Here is a 21,260-nt window from a genome sequence, read left to right as displayed (position 1 = left end):
CTTATAGAGGCTCTCTATGTCAAGACTGACTAGTATGGTCTTCTCGTCAATCGTCACTTGAGTTAACAATTGTAGGACGTTTTTGGTATCCTTCAAGTATGTCGAAGTTTTTTGAACTAGAGGCCTCAGAAATATATCGCCGAATTTTGACAGAGGTTCTAGGACCGATCCAATGCCTGATACAATGGCTCTACCAGGCGGAGGGTGCTTGTTCTTATGCATCTTAGGGAGTATGTAGAAATATGGAATCTTCCCCTCGTTGTTGCAAAGGTAGTTCGCCTCCTGTTTCGAGATGAATCCTCTTTCTTTGCCATGGTCAATGAGTGACTTGATTTCATTTTTTAGTTCAGGAGTTGGGTCATAGGTCCGTTGTCGGTAATTATGTACGTCCCCTAATAGGCGGAGGCATTCAGTTCTATACATAGTGGTGTCCAGTACTACCACTCCTCCCCCTTTGTCCGCAGGTTTGATAGTGATGGTTTCACAGTGTTTTAATTCTTCCAGAGCAAGCCTTTCTGGTTTGGTGAGGTTGGTGAAAGGTTCCTTGGGCTGGAAGGTTTCAATATCATTAAATACTGCTTGTTCAAAAGCGGAAAGTTCCACCGGTGTCCTGTGCGGAGGGGGGGTGAAGGTCGACTTTGGTCGTAGTCCAGTCTCATTACGGTCTTGAAGTCCAGAAGTGTGAGGGATTACAAACTAAAAAACTAGAAGAACTAAAAAAAAACTAGAAGAACTAAAAAAACTCTCGCAGCTGTGCGCTGCCAATGATAGATCAACAAAAAGGAGAGAAAGGGTATTCGCCAGTAAAGGCAGGAGAGGGCCAGGGAGTCCCTTTGGACTATATACACTACCACATCCTGACAATATGAGCGACTACCAGGGCCTCACCTTCTCATCTGAAGAGATTAATGCTATTATGGGAGACCTCTCAACCTTTGCGGATACCAACATCTCGCAGAGTATCTCACACACTACAGAGTGGGAAAAACTTACTGAACTCAAGAAAAATAGGATAAGGACTATCCTACACAGGACTATTTTGAAAGAATATGTAATCAACAAAATGGCTCCGAAGGGCCTATTAGTGACCAATGCCCCACGCATCGTCCTGGAAGACGCCACTTTCAGAAAGGACTGGGCTCTAATAGGGTGGCACTGTACACATGACTGGATCATGTTAATCCTAAAAACAGCGGTACGATTGTCCGAAAAAATCTTAGTTGAAACTCAAGTCACTGAAGGACAGATAAAAGCCTCTATCACTGGCTATAAGAAAAAACTGGAGGAACTTAACAAGGAGATTAACGAATATAACGAAAATCTCACCCAACAAAAGGTATCGAAGTTCCAGAAGGACCTAAAGAAGTTCTTTTATAAAAAACTATCCCTACTCTGACCCTGAGTACACAGCACCGATGAAAACGGATCCAACATCAGTCTCCCCTAGTAACAGTTCTGTGAGTAGCAATTCAAGCACCTCCAGTACTGGAAGTTACAAACAACGGGGCAAAGGGAGAGGGAGAACAGCACAACAAGGCAACTGGCCTCAGTTCAACCCAATGATGCAAGGCTACCAACCACCGTTCCATCCCCCACCATTCCAGATGTATGAATGGCAACCACCTTTTCAACACCCACCACCTCCACCCAACAACTACAGGCCGCCATTTTTATGGAGGGGCGGAAGAGGCAGGGGAAGAAACAGAGGAGGAGTGGGAGGGGGGGCCCAAGTACACTGGGCACCGGAGGATCCGATTGTGAATCACACCAGGAGCAAGAATCAACAAGCGGGACCGAGCAACACTTAGAACGAGTGACTAATCTGGCAACCAGACCCCTATCAACCACTGAAGTACAAGTCCTAAATAAAGGACTAGGCTTTGTCCCCACACAAAGATTCGACAAATTTCAACTACATTGTGAGCTAGCCGGTTTCTTTAGAAAATTGAAACTAAAAGCTTTCTTTGAAAAAAACATTGAGAACAATGAGAATCAAGACCGTAATGAGACTGGACTACGACCAAAGTCGACCTTCACCCCCCCTTCGCACATGACACCGGTGGAACTTTCCGCTTTTGAACAAGCAGTATTTAATGATATTGAAACCTTCCAGCCCAAGGAACCTTTCACCAACCTCACCAAACCAGAAAGGCTTGCTCTGGAAGAATTAAAACACTGTGAAACCATCACTATCAAACCTGCGGACAAAGGGGGAGGAGTGGTAGTACTGGACACCACTATGTATAGAACTGAATGCCTCCGCCTATTAGGGGACGTACATAATTACCGACAACTGACCTATGACCCAACTCCTGAACTAAAAAATGAAATCAAGTCACTCATTGACCATGGCGAAGAAAGAGGATTCATCTCGAAACAGGAGGCAAACTACCTTTGCAACAACGAGGGGAAGATTCCATATTTCTACATACTCCCTAAGATGCATAAGAACAAGCACCCTCCGCCTGGTAGAGCCATTGTATCAGGCATTGGATCGGTCCTAGAACCTCTGTCAAAATTCTGCGATATATTTCTGAGGCCTCTAGTTAAAAAAACTTCTACATACTTGAAGGATACCAAAAACGTCCTACAATTGTTAACTCAAGTGACGATTGACGAGAAGACCATACTAGTCAGTCTTGCAAATAGAGCGCCTCTATACGAGCATACCGCAGGATGATACATTGAAAGTATTAGAAAAAGCCTTGGAGAAAGAGGTTTGGACACACAGATCCCCAAGAAACTTTATCCTAGAATGTGCTAGATTAGCACTCAAAAAGAACTACTTCGAGTTCGAGGGGACCCTATACCTCCAGATAGGTGGAACCTCGATGGGAAGCACATTTGCTCCCAGCGTGGCGGGTCTGTATGTGTATGACTTCGAGGAGAGATTCATCTTAAGTGACCAGAATCCATTCTCGTCACATATCCTCCTCTGGAAGCGCTATATAGATGACGTCCTGACGATATGGCAAGGGCCAGAAGAAACGCTCCTGGCGTTCTTCGAGTGGATCAATACTCTAGACAACAATCTGAAATTCACACATACAAAAGACCCCACGACTTTGACCTTCCTTGATTTAACGATCACTAAAGAGGGAGAACACTTGGAAACTAGGACCCATTTTAAACCTACTGCTAACAACAATCTCCTGAAATTCGAGAGTTTCCACCCGAGACCCCAGAAAGAGAACCTTCCCTACGGTCAATATTTAAGAATCAGGAGGAACTGCAGTAAACTCAGTGACTACCGCAAACAAGCAGGAGATTTAACCACCAAACTCCAAGCAAGGGGTTATCCAGACAATATCCTCAATAGGTCCCAAAAACGTGCTAGGAATCAGCCACGAGAGGCACTACTAGAGGATAATATCAGAGAACAAGCTGTCTTGCCACTGACCTGTGTAACCACTTTCTGTACCGCGTCAAACCTAATGTCGAAATCCATAAATAAACACTGGAAGATAATCAACACAGGCAATTTGAAATGGGACAAACCCTTAATTGCCTACAAAAGAGCAAGGAGTATACGCGACAGTTTAGTCAACACCAGGCCAAAGAAAAAAACTGAAGAAGAACCAACAGTACTCAACGCATGGGGCCTACCCAAGGTTATGGGACACTACAAATGTGGGAATTGCAGTGTCTGTCCTCTCACAGAGAACACAAAGACATAAAATTTAGAAGAAGAAGGTAAGATCTGGACAATCAGATCACATACCAATTGTAATAGCTCACATGTGGTGTACTTAATTACTTGTCCCTGTAACTTACGGTATGTGGGCATGACTAGTAGGAAGATCAAGCAACGCATATGCGAACACCGGAGCACGATCCGCTGCCAAAAAACAATGATAAAACTCACAGAACATTTCCTGTCTATGAAACATGGCCCGAATGACATTAAATGGACCATCATAGAACAAGTTGAGAAAGAGTCCAACCTCTTTGAAAAGGAACAGCGCTGGGTCTATAGACTGGCTACACATAAGACCGGCCTCAATGATAATATCCCTTGGAACTCAGTGCATAACTAGCCTTTCGCTATTAAATTATGGAAGTCCCTTGTAAATCGTTGATTTTCGTATGCTGTATGATTCTCTAGACTGACTCTTCGGCAGCACAACTGCGCAAGAACCCTTTTTAACACATTCTTTTTATTTTGTTAATACATCCTTACTCTTATTTTCAAGAAGATGGAAACACCCACTGAGCCGCCTGCTATACTCCGAGTCATACTCGTAAAATACGAGGAAACCATGTAAACACGAATCGGCCCTCTAACGCCCTCGCTCTGATTGGCCACGTCAACAGTGACATGCAATATTCCACACCCCCACACACCCGCCTCGCCATTGGCTAGTTCACTGGTGACACGCTAGAGCTGACCACGCCCAACCCGGAAACATTTACCACGCCGGCGGTTCGCCCAGTATCACACGGAGCACTCGCGGTGACGGCTTAGGTGCAAACGGCGCCCTCCCATCCTGCTACAAGTAAGATTGTTCCTCTGAGGCTGCGCCAACAGCGCCTCTGTTTTTCATATTGGCATATCCTTAAAACCCTGTATGTTACTTTCTGCCAGATCGTAACGAGGAAAGTGCCATTCCCGGGTTCGCTCATGAAGCATTGAGTAGTAACGCTCCCAGTAAGACGTTCCGTCTTCCTTAACTCACACTACTTTTGTGCATGCTCCCCATACCAGGCACCTTCGCTCTTATGTTAATTTGTGACTGGTGTAGCACGTCCAGATCAGGTTCTTAACTCACGCACTACTCGCGTTCTCACCGAATGCCGTTTTAAATCACGCGAAGTCGTCTTTCACTACCACGACGATTTCGCTTTTTCTCAGCAATTGAGACATAACACCCAGGACTTCGCCAATACGTGTTAAGTGCCCCTTTTAAGGCTAGCACTGACACCAAGTGAACTCAGTATCTATGATACATTGGGTGCGCTACCACGTGGTATGTAATTCGCAGGTTGCCGCGATATTGGGACTTATTTCACACGTCCCTCACATCAAGTCTTTTGATGAATGACGATGTACATCACTATTCACTGATTGTGTCTTATGTGTATGTTATATATATGTATGTCCGTTATCCACAACCCTTCTCCCTTATTCTTTCCACAGGCTTTTTTCTACAAACAAAAGAAGAAAACAGCTTTTTGGAGATTCATTTTTAGTTTCTCCTTCTGTTACCTACGAGGATAGGGTGCGCCTTAGCGTGTGTACACCTTCCCGGAGGTACCCCATGGTCGTGACGAATACCTGTTAAATTTACACATAGGTAGAAACATGTAGACCTTTTTAACCCACACCCTGTATAGTTTTTTTCACCAACAGCTCTCCTAATTGGGCAACCGGTGCCTTCCTTGTTTTAATAATATCCGTTACACCCCAGAATAAATCACGTAAGCGGGTAGTACCGGATACTTTTAATTACACTTAGTTTTCTCCTTTGCACATATAAAAGAAATAAAATCCAGCTCCACTGTAATCAGGTGTCGCAGCACACCTGGATGGCATTCGGCTGTCCGGGTGGGACCCCGATGATGAAGCATGTCACCAACTAGGTTGGTGAGTGAGGGGTCTTCTAAAGGACAAAGGACGTCCTTCTCTTGGATTGTGGTTAACACACAGACTCGCCTCCATTGAGGCTGGGTGTATCCTCTAGGTGTAACTCCCTTATTGTTGTTTACACCCCCAAACAACCCTTTCCCCCGAAGCTGCACCCCTGACCATGTCTGAGCGGTGATAAATAATAGTGTCCTCCCAGTCCCGAGCTCCGAAACCTTGAGATGGTGACAAGATGAGAAACTGAGGAACAAAGAAAGTAGGCAGCAAATATCTACAAAACAACTGGGACATATAGCTAGACATATACAGAGCCTTGTGGCGGAAACAGAGTGCTTTAAAAATACATATTTTATGGACTCAGCCTAGCTACACCACAGCTGATGGGGCTGTATTAGACCTGGGGATGGATAAAGCTTGTCAGATACCAGGCTAGGAGTGTAATTCTGGTCTAGAGAGCTTCCCATGTCGTGGATTAATCTAAGAGTGCATCCAAAGAAACGCGAGTGGCTGAACTTTATGCAAGGCTAGATTTCGAAAAAAGTGGAGGTAAATACCAGCACTTTTTATATGTGGCTGGATATTTCTCTTGCTCAGTAAGGGATGGGAAACTGTATTTTAATTTGAAGCCAATGAATCAGCGTATCAAGGAAATCACCAGACAAGGTGCAGTGTGGTGTTCCCAGAGAAGGCTATGTCTGACACATGTATTAAGTGCCAATGCGATCCAGAACATAGATAAAAGTAGGGTCTGAAGGTGTCATTCAGATTTGACCCTAGGAATGGAGAGGTGACCTTAGTGTAGTCCCCGGTTGTAAACTGGATTAGGAACTAGTTAGCCCAACAACTTTGGCTTTCAAATCCCTGATTTTGTAAGTGCTGTCTTGTTGTCTCAACTGCAACAAACAGCACATAGCTTTCCTGCTTTTTAGTGCTAAAATACCCTTTAGATGCTAGAGCGCTTTATAAACCCTTTGTAACATAACTTAACAGACAAAGGACATGGGTGAGTTGAGTTCATATTGTAGAATGGGGGTGGGCTGTTAGGTGTCACAGGGAAGAATATGTGGACCACACTTTATCATGGCAGAGCCGAAGGCCAGGAAGGTGTGCATCTTTGACAACACCATTAGCATCTTCTAGAGACGGGCCAGGAAGAACGTCTGAAACAATGCAAGACTGATCTCACCGATCATAACTAAAATTAATTTGTCTTTTGTGGCTTTTCTGGTAGAGAGTTCACGAAAATTAGAAGACAATGGAGTAAAGAGTACAGGAGGCCCTCAATAACAGAGGATTACGATGGATTAATAGATCCAAAGGTGTGACATTTTCCAGGCTATAGGAAGAGCAAGAGTGTAAGGTGAGCGTAGGGAGATGAGGTGGCCACCTCAACTGAGGAAGCTATGTTAACCCATATAACTCATCGGCCAAGCCCCCCTAAAGTACTGTGTTTGGTACTGAGGTCACACTGAGTATAGTTAAGGGGAAACCGCATTTACAACGCTGTCAATACAACACAGCGCCATTACACGCGGTCAGTACAACAACAGCGTTGGTACCACGCATACCATGACAACGCAAGTCATTACATTGATTTGCTGTAGGGGGCTATATGTGTTGGATTTTAAATCCAACACCTTTTCTGCTGTTGCAGACTGGAGTTGAACTAGTAAATTATACTATTCCAAACTCCCCCTACAGCAAGTCGTTGTAATGACTTGCGTTGTAATGGTACGCGTTGTAACAACGCAGTCGTTGTACTGCCCGCTTGGTAAACACATGCAAAGTAACGTCATAGATTCATAGTTGCGAGATAGATTACTGACAGCGCAGCCAAATATCAAGATGGGACAAGGACTGCATCAGAAATGAGAGATGCAAATGCTTTAATCATTATTATCAGAAACAGAGGAAAGAAAGTGATATTTAACAGAGACGTTAACACTCATCAGGGATATAGAATGCATCTGAGGAAGTGGACATAGAACAAGGGGTCAATAAATAAAGATTTAACTGTGGCATCTCAGGAGTAACTTGGGAATCTCTTGCAGGAAAGCGTGGTGTGGTCATGGAGCTGGCTTTCAGCAGGCACACTGAGGCAAGAAGCAAAAGAATGTAAACAAACCTGACACCCCTGCCCCTTATGTGTATTTGTATTATGTGTTTTTTGGGAAATCATAAGACTGGCGAAACAGTTATAGCTCTCCCTCAGCCAGACCTACTGAAAATCTGCATACAGCATAACCCTTATGTTGTTCATAGGGTCATCAGGGAGTGCTCACCCATAGGCCCAAGGAGACAGGCTTCTCTTGTTGGACATCCACAGTCGCAGGTTCACTTCACATTTGCCTCCATATGCCTCACTGTGGTTCCGCAGCTGGGCCACCATGTCCTGTAGGCTGTGCTCATACTCATCGAGCGGCGTGTAGTCTTTGCTGCCAACTGTGGTGAGGGAGTTCACACGTAGCAAAGGGTCTGTGGAGATCTTCTCAAAGGGAACAACCTCTGGGGATCGAACTTCAGCCTGCTCCCTCCCCCTGTGTCGACCTTTCTTCCGGACTTTACCCGCTTTGGGTTTATGTTTGTGGTCTGTGGAGATCACCAGTGTCACGAGCATAGAGATGGCAACAAATATGATCTGGAAAGAAGGAAAGAGGTCACTGTGAAACTGTCACATGCAATGATACATAAAAGAAATGTAATTTGACTAGAAGACACTCATTAGATGGCCTAGCCATGTTACCCTCCTTCATATTGTCTGAGGAGAGGAGTCTTCACCTGGTAAACTATAGGACTTCAATGATCAATGGACAATTAATAGCAGCAATTACATTTTTTGTCTGGAATTGCCCTGTCATTCATTCATCCCTGGGGTCTTCCTTATTTTGACACAAGCAATTGCTAATAGTTTAATAAAGTTCTGGACCCCCCTACACTCACCCCAATTTTAATAAGGCATCACTTCCTGAACAAACGTTCGAAACGGGAACACTCTGAAAAAGATGTCACTACTAAGTTGCCATGGGTTTGTGGTCAGGGCCGGACTGGCCGTAGCGGGCACTGGGCGTTTTCCCAGTGGGCTGCCAGGGAGGGGGACGGTTTTAGGCTGCAAAAGTGCCCCCTGTAACAAAAACGGCTTAAACCCGCCCTGGCAAACAGCTCGGCCGCACCCCCAACCCCTGGCCAGCCAAGCGCTTTGCCAGGGCTGGCTTTGGTTCCCAGTCCGGCAGTGTTTGTGGGAGCAAAACTACCCCAAAGTTTGAACACCTCAAAATTTAGATACACCAAAATTATACCTCATCCGGTTCACCCACAAGTTGAATTGTGCATTAGGACACCCTTTAACCATCAATTAGCAGAGTAAACCAGTTCAAATAAATATTGGGGCCAACTCAATAATTGAGTTTCAGATGAGTAAAAGTTAAAGAGTTTTATTACAAAATTCAAGCATAAGTGGTACAGAAATAATGCCATAAAGGCTCTCAGATGCAAAATCATATTATGTATGCAAAATAAGAGTTACTCTCAAAAAGAAGTCAGCAGCATCCCTAGTAGAACAGGAAAGTCTTCTGGCTCACCCCCAAAGTCCAGGGGTTCTTATACACAATTCTTGCAAAACAAATTAGTAAACATGCAAAATCATCATGATCCAAGCAAAGAATATGATCTCTTGGCAAATAAGAAACAATACACGTCATTACCTTAACACATAAGCACCATCCCATTAAAAAATAAACTTATTTGGCACCCTCTTTGCTAATACTATCCGGAAGTCTTCTTCCCCATATGAAATATTAAAGCAGTAGACCTTTCAGCGAAATAATGGACTAGTATTCACAATGGAAGGCAGCAGGAGAAACCTTGATAATGTTGCAGATTGTAGGAAACAAGAAAGTTGATCGAAAGCAATTCAATCATAACAGTGTAAATAAAGCATAACACTTCAGCTTGACTATGCTGTGCGGAGCCTGTGGGGAGAAGATACACACAGGGTGAGAAACAGGAGTGAGTAGTACAGATGGCATCCATCTTGTCTATAATGGTGTTTAATGGGAAAATGTAGCATTATTGTAACATCTAGGAAGAATTCTACTCAACATTTCCCTTGCTCTCCTCAGGGCTGTTTCCAACCGACCCACTTCTGCGAGCCTCGCCCAGCACCACACAGCCCCTTAATTTCCTTTTGTAAAACCACCATGGCCTTATTTTTCTGCTTTTGTAATAGTTATGTGTAAGAAGCAGAAACCTGCATATTAGCATTATGGGTGCGCCCTCTAACATACATATCTCCAAAGATTTCTTCAAACAGCAATACTATGTGCTCAGTGTGAAAAGCTATTGATTTATTAGACTATATTTTAATAAATAAAAATCGAGGCATGAAGGGTAATATTTATGAACACCTGTTTGAATGTGTACTCTTGGACAAGTACATTATGCTAAACTAAAAGAGCTACACATCAATGAAACCTGTGACTTTATGAGCTAAACGTAGAAGAATCAAATCCAACAGCTGGGGCAATCCATGAGCTGTTCCATCATTTTATTCGATTTGCGGACAAGTTGCCACAGGATGACGCCCCATATTAGACGGTGTTTGATCCTCGGCAATTCTTCCCCAATACTTCCCGCCCCCATTTCCCAGCACATACCTTTTTTTCTTGCTGCTGCTCATATAGCTTTTGGAGACGCTTTATTTTATTTTTTTGGGGCAGACATTACCAGGGTGTTAAGATCGGCTGTTACGGACTGCCTTTTTTCCAGTTTATGTTGCATTGCCCGCCCAGTCCTCTCATACTCCAGCTTTGGTTTCCTCTATGGGGGAATACCACCCCTCCTCCCCCTTCTTTATGGCGTTATTTCCCTTCCTCCAAATCCTTTGTACCCTACGGCAGCCCCCTACATTCTGCCACCTGTGACTACTGCTCTGTGTTTGTAGTCATTGCAGCAGAGGCGGTAGAATTTGTGCCGGCAAGGCTTATGCGACAAGAAAGCTACATAGTATTTTTTTACTCCATGCAAAATTGAGTTTTCATAAGATGCAGAGGGGCATATTTATAAGGGAATGGCAAAGGGTGGCCTTAAGCAAACATTGCTAAAGCCCCAGTCTGCTATTCTGAAAACACAGGGATGCGCTTATTCACAAGAATGTGGCGCACCCTTGCGTTTTAAAATAGCGCTGGTGCTAAATCTAGCTGCCTAACGCCACCGCACCATAGTACAAGGGTGTTTGCATTCGGGGAAATAATGTTTATGTGCAGGATGATGTCCCTACCAGCATATAAACAATCCAGAATGGTGAATTGTAACCTCTATGTGTGCTGTATTGTGCAGCACACAGAAGTGCCATATAGTAAATTTTTTAATGATTGATTTGAAAGAGACTATTAGTTATAGATTCCTTACCTTAGAATTACCCCCAGGCTTCAGACAGGATCCGGAGACTTTTTCTCTTAGCAGTATCCCTGTGCATCCGAAGGTGGTGTTGGTCGACTCTGCGTAAGTCGTCGGCGTCATGGTCACTGGGATGACGTCACGTTGATGTCAGTTCTGACACGACTTTCCATGCAAAAGCGCAGAGCCATAAAAGACATTGACCACTGGTGTGCCATAACTAGCACCCTGCAAGGGAGTTCCTATTTCTAGACGTCAGTTTGCAGAGCGGGGAGGATAGATGGGGCGGTAAGTAATCTAGAACTATTACATGTCTCTTACAGATACATCATTACCAAAGGTAAGTAACTTATTCATCTGAAAGAGACTATTAGTTATAGATTCCTTACCTTAGAATAGATACCCCAGCAATACCAACCCCGGAGGAGGGTCTGCAAGCCAATGTTCACACCAGAAAGTCCTGGAGGACAGAACGGGCAAAGTAGCCGTCCCTACGGACTTGACTATACAGGCAGTAATGTCTGTTGAAAGTGTGCATGGATGTTCACGTTCCCGCCTGGCAAATGTCAATAAGTGGGACTCCACATGACAAAGCAGTAGTTGCTGCCGTAGCTCTAGTGGAATGTGCCCGCAGCCCCACTAGAGGTTTCTTTTTTTCTAAAGCATAACTAATCTTTATACAAAGGACAACCCATCTTGAGATGGTACACTTTTGGACAGCCCGACCTTTCTTGGCACCCACATAGTCAACGAAGAGTTGATCGTCCACCCGGACTTCTTTAGTGCCATTAAGGAAGAAAGACAGCGCACGTTTCAGGTTCAGATGTTGGAGTGTCCCCTCCTCCTTGGAAGGGTGCGTAAGTGGGGAAAAGGTGGAGAGAGTGATAGTCTGTCTGATGTGAAAAGGAGTGACAACTTTAGGGAGGAATGAAGGCCTCAGTCGAAAAACCTCTTTGTCCGGATGCACCGAGAAGCAAGGGGGCTTAGAAGAAAGAGCTTAAAACTCATTCATTCTGCAAGCAGAAATGATGGCAACAAGAAAATCAGTTTTCAAGGTAAGAAGCCTAGGAGTACAGTTGTGAAGATTCTCAAAGGGAGCACACATAAGATAAGTCAAAACAAGATTCGAGTCCCACTGAGGCATTATGAAAGGAGATGGAGGAAAGAGATGAATAATGCCTTTAAAGATCCTACTTACAATAGGGGACTTGAACAAAGAGGGCTGATCAAGTAGCCGAAGAAAAGCAGAGTTGGCTGCCAGGTAACCTTTAAGACTGCCCAGAGCAGAGCCCTGCTGGGCCAAAGAAAGAAGGAACAAAAGAGCCTCTGAAAGAGGGATAGAAAGGGGATCCACAGCCTTTGCTGTGCACCATACCACAAACTTGTTCCGTTGACAGGTGTATACCATTTTTGTGGAGGGTCGCCAGGCAGCCCAGATGACATTGCAAACTTCGGGAGGAAGATCAAAAGTTGTCAACTGTCACCACTCTATCTCGACGCAAGGCGGTGGAGGCTGGACAGGTTCAGTTGGAGAACCGCTCCCTGCTGCTGCGACAGAAGATCCTCCCTAAGGGGCAGTCTGATCGGAGGATCGATGGCTATGCCCAGGAGCTCGTGGTACCAGACACTTCATGCCCAGTCCGGTGCTGCAAGAATGACTTGGGCATGGTCGCACTTGATCTTCTTCAGCACTCTGGGCAGAAGTGGTACAGGCATCCGCAACACCACTTGTGATAAAAAGCGTTGCCGAGTGAGCCCCGCCTTGGAAACTCCAACGCTTAGAACTGCTGACATTGCGCGATCTCGTCGGTGGTTAACAGATCTAACCAATGTACTCCCCACCGTTGAAAGAGACCTTGCACCACCTCCAAGTGAAGATGCCATTTGTGATCCACCAGGCATCGACGGCTTAGTTTGTCTGCCGTGCCGTTCAGGGAACCTGCCAGGTGTTGGACCATCTGGGTCATGCCCTGATGTTCCAGCCAGGGTCGGGGCAGATAGAACCCGAGCCAAGGTAAACATTTTGAATTTCTCCTTCCTGAGACAGCAGTTGAGGGCCCTCAGGTGCGGGATATAATGAAGGCCTTTGTCCTTCTTGGGCACCAGAAAGTAACGGAAATAGCAACCACGACCTACCTCTGGCGCAGGGACCCTCTCGATAGCTCCCTTGGCCAAGAGAGCTGAGACTTCCTGGCGGAGAAGCGCCAAATGATCCTCTGACATACGATCAAAGGACGGTGGCATGGAGGGAGGGGTAGTCTCGAAGTGGAGGGAGTAGCATATTCAGACTATCTGCAAAACCCACCTGTCTGACATTATGGATTGCAAGTGGGGGGAGGTGATGGCGAATCCTGCTACCCACTGGCCACTGATGGGCCTGAAAAGTCAGACTAGGAGGGTTTGGAGGCTGCTGCAGGCAGGGAAAGGATGGACTGGCCCGCCTGCTGGTTCCCTGAGCTGCGTTGCTGGGTCCCACGTCCGCGGCCACACAGAGGCTGGGCACTTTGCATGGGCCGGTGGCTAAACTGAGTTGGACGTGGTGGGGTACCCCTTCCGTAGCCACGAAAGGGGCAAAAGGCAGACTATGGTGTGTGGGAAGACACAGTGAGGCCCAAGGATCTGCCCGTAGCCCAAGACTCCTTGAAGCGCTCTAGCGCCAAGTCTGCCTTGTCACAAAAAAGGTGACGGCCACCAAAGGGGATGTCCAGCAACGTTGCTTGAACATCCCCCGAAAAACCAGACATCCTTAACCATGCAGGGCGCCCAAGGGCTACGGACGTGGCAATCATTCTGTCTAGTGTGTCGGTGGTATCCAGTCCACATCTGATTGTGAATTTGGATGCGTCTCTCCCATCCGCCACTTCCTGGGAGAGAACAGCCCAGTCCCCCTCCTGGCACTAAGGCAGCACATGCGCAACTGTGTCCCAGATTGTATGGGTGTAACGGCCGAAGAGGCATACGATATTCACGGACCCCAGTGCCAAGCTGGAGGAAGAGAACATGCGCTTCTCAAGATGATCCAGCTTTTTGGATTGCCTATCCGGGGGTGCAGGAGGGAATGCGCCCTTGGAATAGGAAGCTTGGACCACCAAGGGGGGGGAGGGGGAAGGGGGGGGGGGAGGTGAGGTGAGGAAAATGGGATCACCCAGAGCCGGGTGGTGGCGGTGGGCAATCATCCATTCCACAGGACCCCCTGTGCTGGGCTTGGACCAAGTGCCCAGAACGACATCCGTGAGGTCTTCATTGAAGGGCAAGAAAGAAGGGTTCAGAGGAAGTTGCAGCCGGTTGAAGCACCTCTGTCAAGAGGTTAGTCCTGCTGCCAGTGTAGGGAGCTCCAGGCCCAAGGCCTCGGCTACCCTACTTACCACCATTGCAAAGGGCACTCCCTTCTCCGTAGCCACGGTAGGCGGCGGAAGCATGCCAAGGTCTGGGGAGGTGTGCAGACCAACGGTGTCACCAAATTCCACTCTCCAGTCCAGTTCTTTCAGCTGGTCTACCAAAGGGTCCAGAGACCCCTCTGTGGTTCTGAAATTCTGGACCCTACCGTTGTCCCGGTATCGAGGTCCAATACTCGTGTCCTGAAACATCAACGTACCATGACGAATTTGGTATCGACGAACCGATAATGATTAGGACATCATTCCTATGCATTTGCGTCATGATCGAGGCATGCTAACACCCCTGAATCGTAGTTTCCGTCCCGACCCCCCAGACTCCATTTTGTAAAACGGTATCCATCTTGTGTCTTGCCCTCATGATAAGTCAATTAAAGGTCGAGCTTGATCTAAAAGGACACGTCCACCTTCCCTGACCCCCCCTGACCTGTCCCAACTGACTCCCTTGCCTCCAGCCAAACCTGTTTAGGCAGCTCCTCGCCCAGTGGCCAAACACGATAGCATCAATGCACAACATACCACAAACCATTCACCACATACAGATCATGTTTTCTACACACATACACACCTGTCCACGCTCCCTGTTTATGGCCAGTTTTATGACTAGGAGGTGCCTTCTTTTATTGGGGTTTCACCGATATCTGATGGGAGTTCCGGGCCTGGCTAGGTAATCTATCACGAATTGGACATCTAAAATACGGGCTTGCCTACATGACTTCGCTCTTTTGTATTATTGTAGAAATATGTATATAGCCATATCATAAACTCAAGAATTCTTGCTTGCAGCTATTATTTGTGTATATAAGGAGAAGGCTGGTTCTGTAAAAACGAACAGTCTCCTGAGAACACATGACCCGTGCTTGTCGTGCTTCTAGGACACCTGTTACTTGGTAGCTATCAATAAAACTTGATCTCTGACTGCGACTAGAAGACTCCGTGTTTCTGTGGTCCGAAACAAGGGGGAACTCAGAGGTCTTCGGGTGTTATTCCCTGACACCACCGGGTTCTTAAAAACCCGGCACCTCAGTTGGCGCCCAACTCGGGGCGGTATCAAGCGGCGACGGTCCAAGCCAGATGTTCGTGAGGAGCTTCGTGTGAAAATTCCGGAGGACGGCCAGCCACTTCAGCGACCCCTGTATGTCGACGTGGTTCCGAAGGTCTTTGCTGCGAGGTTCCCCGCGTCCCGACGGCTACGAAGGACTGCTGCCCTGACTATCGCCTTGTTTTGGACCCAGTGATCCTTGGTAGAGCGAAACGATAGACGAGTCTTCTAGCGACGTCACCGATCTTCAAATACTTCAGTTAAGTATAAGTGGAGCGTCTCCCAGTCCTTAGTTTGTCCTTAGTTTTTGGTATCCTTGAGATACGCTTTGATTTGGTACTTGCAAGCCCCAAAGCCGAAGGACTTGTGTATTCACGAGAAATATCGTAACAGATAATCCTTTGAAGTTTGAAGCTAGACTAGTGAGCAAAGATGCCTGGTTTTAGCAGACTTGGAAACTTGTTTTGTCTTGGTTATAGTAAGGACTCCTGATTAGAGGATTCCTGTCCGGTTCCTCCGATTGGAACTCCAACATATGAGCTCTATGTAAAGCACGGCGTAGGTCCTATCACATATAATGAAGTGTGGATAAAATACACCCGCAAGGATGGTGTTTTACAATGGCCCCAATATGGTAGTTTCGACTCAGAAATATTAGATAACCTAGAGGTCAAATTATTCAAGAGAAAAGCCCGGCCGGCGATGTTTGACTCTTTCCGCTTATGGCACAAAGAAGCCAAACAGAAAGAAATAAAATTAGCAAAAAAGAATAAAAGAGGTATGTCAATGGTGCAAGCTGCCGTTGCATACAGGGATAACGAGGAAGAGCAGGAAAACGAACAAATACTTCGGAGCAAGAAACTAGCAGTAGATAAATGCTACCCGATGTTACCAAATAAGGGACAAGGTCAAGAGGAGAGATCCGAGAAAGATCCATTAATGTCCCACTTATTAAGCTCACCTCCACCGTATGCGTTAGACGCTACTACAACGCCAAAGCGTTTTTCTATACCACGCCCCGGCGCACGAAACACAGCTCTTGCACACACGCCAGCTACTCTTCAGCTGGTTCCTACTTCTCCGGCGCAGCCTTCTCAAAGGCCGCCATCTTTGCTACATACTCCATCTACTTCTACGACTTTGCCTACAGCTCCAGCTATTGTCTATGATACTACGTCTGCTACTACTTCAACTTCATCTGCTTTTGCCTCTACTTCTTCTTTGCCTCAGCCTGTTTTTTCCGATGCACTTGCCCCTCCGCAAGCTTCTCCTTCTATTAGACAAAGAGTGACAGGTACCGTCACTGGTCTGCTTTCACCTTTCTTCGGGTCGCCTAAAACGCCCCCTAAAACAGCACATAGACAGTTACGTAGTCAACTGCCTGATTACGAGGAAAGAAAAATGCTGAATGAACTAGCCCGTAAATGGATTACGGATACTGTTAGATATGATGTTCAGTCTGTTATGGAAGTTTTCCGTCAATGGAATGCACCCACTCAGAGATACGTATTCGAAGAAATGTGTGTATATCTGGGCGAAGATGTGAAGACAAATGATCCCACATACACAATGAACGAACTATGGCGTTCACGCTTTAAGTTCTATGAAGGTATGATTATAGGTGCAGATGTTGAGAAAGCGATAGAGTTATTGCTCTCTTATAGGAGTAAGGGAAACGTCTCTAGATCATGTCACGAAGACGATGCATCAGGCGGGAAAAGAGCGAAACAGTACCCCATGAGAGAGGTTCCTCCGGTTTGGAGGGAAGGTGATGCGAATGCGAATCCGCCAATTCTGCCTCATTTCCAGCGTGTATGGGTACATGTCCCCTGGAATAGATCCGATGTCTTAGCACTCAAACAGACACTGCCTGATCGTCGTAAAAACCCGACTGGGTATTATAAGGAGTTATCGCAAACTGCAAACTCATGTATAATGAATTTAGCGGATATAGACATGTTGTTTGGGAACGTTATTCCACATCCGTTATGGAGCAAAATACGTCATACGAACCATGACCAAGAACTAGGTGACTCATGGGCGAACATTGCCGCTATAGATGCTAGACAAATAGGTGGTTCTAAACCTGAGCCGTTAATAGCTGAACTTCCCGGTAGAATTATCGCATACATGAAGACGATAATGCCTGAAGTACGCGTAAATTGGGACAAGCTATCTGCGTGCAAGCAGAAGAAAGATGAGAATGTGTCTGACTTTTTCACAAGATTTGAGGAGACTTTCACCGATCATAGTGGTCAGGATATGGCTACCGAGGGTGGTCAAAGGTTGTTTGTAGACAAATTCGTACATAATTTAATCCCTGAACTGTGTAATAAACTGAAAGATTCAGAGAGTGCTTGGGCTGTCTCTACGTCAGCTCAAATTTTAGCTACAGCCCAGTACTATGAAAATAGGCGCAAAGACGAGCTAGATAAAGTCGACAAAAAGACAAAAGATTTAAAAACTAAAGTTCTTCTCCAGCAAGCTTATCCGCCTCGTACGGCTAGTCAGCCCAATTATCAACCACAACAGCAGTATTCGAGAAACGCGCAAGGAAACGAGTTTTCCCATCAGTGTATTGCTTATGGCCCGAATCAATGTGCGTATTGCAAGGAAGAGGGTCACTTTAAAGGTAATTGTCCGGCTCTTGCGCGACGTTTGAGCGGTGCTTCAGGTGTAAGGGGAAGAGGTGTTCAACATGCCCCTAGAGGTAGGGGCCGTGGAAATTTCACCCAGAATACCACTCCTTTTCCGCCTCAGAATTCGATGAACAGCTTTGACCAACAGAATAATGCGTCGTCCAGGTCAGCTCAGTACTATGCTGACGACTATTACACCGAACACGACAATGAGGGTAACGATTGCTAGGACAGCCATGGACAAAGAGAGGGAGTTATTTCAGTTCCAGTAGATCAGAATGGACCTTATGTCAAGGTAATTACCTCAGGAGTGTCAGAGCCATTTCTGCTGGATACTGGTGCTACAAAAAGTTCGATCATGCACTCGAAACTTCCTGGCGCACCTTTGTCTGGCGAAATGAATGTTTCAGTAGGTTTCTCTGGCGCCCCTGTTAGAAACCCGATCTCCAGTCCTGTATCTCTTTCTATTGGCCCATGCGAATTAGAAGCACCCCTCATTTTGACAACAGGTTGCGGTGAAAATTTGTTAGGCTTGGATTTGCTAAAAAGGTTATATGCGACTTTGTACTGTTCACCATTGGGAGTACAACTTACTTTAGGTAAGAAAGTCATTTCTCCAATGTATGTGTCAAAAGAAAATATTGCAACTGAATTGTCGTGTCTTCCTGATGTACTCTGGGCAAACGGTTCTAATGATGTAGGTCGTTTGGAGATAGCACCGTATGTCATAACATTGAAAGCCAACGTTAGGTTGCCACGTATTCCCCAATACAAAATATCTAGCGAATGTGAAAAGGCGTTATTGACGATTGTTTATGACCTGATTGATAAGGACGTCATTGAAGAAACGACAGGAAATGTTTGTAACAGTCCAGTCTTACCGGTTTTAAAGCGTACGGCTCCTTCACAGCCCCCTGTGTATAGGTTTGTGATCGACCTCAGAGAAGTGAACAAGATAGTTATCCCACAGTTTCCAGTTGTCCCCGACATTACTGCTTTATTGACGATGGTTCCAGCTTCAGCAAATTGGTTCTCGGTGATTGACCTGAAGAACGCTTTCTTCAGCATCCCGATTGCTGAGGAGAGTAGAGATATTTTCGGATTTAATTTAGGAGGACGAAGTTTCCGCTTCAAGTGCGCTCCTCAAGGCTACTGCGAGAGCCCATCAATATTCAGTCAGGCCCTGAAAACACAACTAGACACGATTATTCTACCGAATGGTTCAACTCTGATTCAGTACGTAGACGATCTGCTGATCGCTGCGGACACTGAAGAGATTTGCAAGAAAGCTACGTTATCATTATTACGTAACTTATGTGACATGAAGCACAAAGTCTCTCTCTCCAAACTACAATTTTGCCGACAAGAAGTAACCTACCTAGGTCACATCTTGTCGAAGGAGGGAAGGAGACTGACACCAGAAAGAATACAGGCAATTGCAGAACTGAGTGCCCCAAGAACACAGAGAGAAGTTCGAGCTTTCTTGGGCATTACATCGTACTGTAGACAATGGATACCGAATTTCTCACTACTAGCTAAACCCTTGCTGGCACTACTCTGCAAAGACACGCCAAATCCTATGCCTTGGTCTGAAGATTGCCAGACGAGTTTCCACGAGTTGCGTGATGCATTGTGTTCGGCTCCTGTGTTGGGAAACCCCAACTACAGTAAGCCTTTTACATTATATGTTCATGAAAAGGAAGGTTGTGCATTATCAGTTTTAACACAACATTTTGGGGACAGACAGCGCCCATGCGCGTATTTTTCGGCAACTCTAGACCCTGTGGCTAAAGCCCTACCAAGTTGTCTGAGGGCTACCGCCGCAGCAGCTGTCTGCATCCGACAATCCGCTGGATTAGTCATGAACAATACTCTGATCGTTATGGTTCCGCATGCAGTAGACATTTTACTAAACAGGACAAAGACGCAACACCTTACTAGCGCTCGACTATCCAGTTACGAACTTACACTGCTAGCAAGTCACATCCACATAAAGAGGTGCGATACACTGAATCCCGCAACGTTATTACCCATTCCGACAGAAACAGACGAGATTGATAACCATGACTGCTGTTTTAGGACAGAAGAAGAGACAAAAGGGAGAGTAGACTTACAGGACACTCCCCTTCCTGAATGCAACGATACTTTATGGGTTGATGGTTCATGTTTCAAGCTGCCGAATGGTGATACGACTGCAGCATATGCCGTAACGACATTACACACCATTATAGAGACCGCGCGCATTTCCCATAATTCTGCACAAGCTGCAGAGCTAATTGCGCTTACCAGAGCATGTGTGTTAGCGAAAGGAAAGCGAGTGAATGTGTACACTGACAGCCAATACGCCTTTGGTGTGGCTCACAGTTTTGGGAGACTGTGGCGTGAACGTGGGTTTCTTACGTCACATGGTGCAAAGATACAACATGGTCAGCTAGTTAATGAACTCCTCAAGTCACTGACGTTGCCACTACAAGTTGCCATTGTAAAATGCAGTGCACACAAAAAGATTCAGGATGATGTTGGCCGCGGGAATGCATTTGCAGACGAGGTTGCAAAAGAGACTGCAAGGAACACAATGAGTTGAATGTATGTTGTAGGTCCCGCTAGATGGATTACTGATGTGGGAATGTGTGAGGACACCATCGAAAGCGTGAAATCTATACAAGCCGAGGCAACTGAGAAAGAGGTGAATGAATGGAGAGAAAGTAAGGGTAGGTTAGATGCGAATGGTTGTTGGGTCGAATTGTCAGAACACCAGCGATGGCTATTACCTAACGCCTATGTACTTGCAGTAGTAACAATGGCTCATGGATTTGCGCACATCAGTTCGAAAGGAATCTGTAAGGTATTGGCCCCAGTATGGCAAAATAGCAATATCCCGAAATATGCAGAGAATGTGGTCAGAAACTGTATGGTGTGTTTGAAGTACAATCCCGGTAGGGGAACCCCAACTCCAGCTGGTCATTTTGCGCCCCCAACGTATCCGTTCGAGGTTTTCCAGCTCGATTTCATTCACATGGAGAGATGCAACAATCTGAAGTATGTGCTCGTTGTTGTTTGCGCTTTTTCCAGGTGGGTGGAAGCGTACCCCCTTAAAGACAATACTGCCTTGTCAACTGCCAAAGCCCTTGTCAAAGAGTTCTTCCCGAGATTTGGCATGCGTAGAATCGTCTGGAGTGATAATGGAAGTGAATTCGTAGGACGCG

General features: G+C 45.9%; 1 protein-coding gene across 1 annotated transcript in view; it reads right to left on the bottom strand.

The window, feature by feature from the left end:
- Positions 1-21,260, bottom strand: part of IL17B (interleukin 17B) — a 58,702-nt gene that overhangs the window by 16,611 nt on the left and 20,831 nt on the right. Inside the window, exon 2 of the mRNA XM_078652981.1 lies at positions 7,867-8,222. Within this exon, the coding sequence (XP_078509107.1) occupies positions 7,867-8,222 (356 nt within the window). The remainder of the gene's footprint in view (positions 1-7,866; positions 8,223-21,260) is intronic.

Source organism: Lissotriton helveticus, chromosome 7 (assembly GCF_964261635.1).
Source record: "Lissotriton helveticus chromosome 7, aLisHel1.1, whole genome shotgun sequence".
Lineage (NCBI taxonomy): Eukaryota > Metazoa > Chordata > Amphibia > Caudata > Salamandridae > Lissotriton > Lissotriton helveticus.
This window is presented reverse-complemented; position numbering and strand designations above follow the sequence as displayed.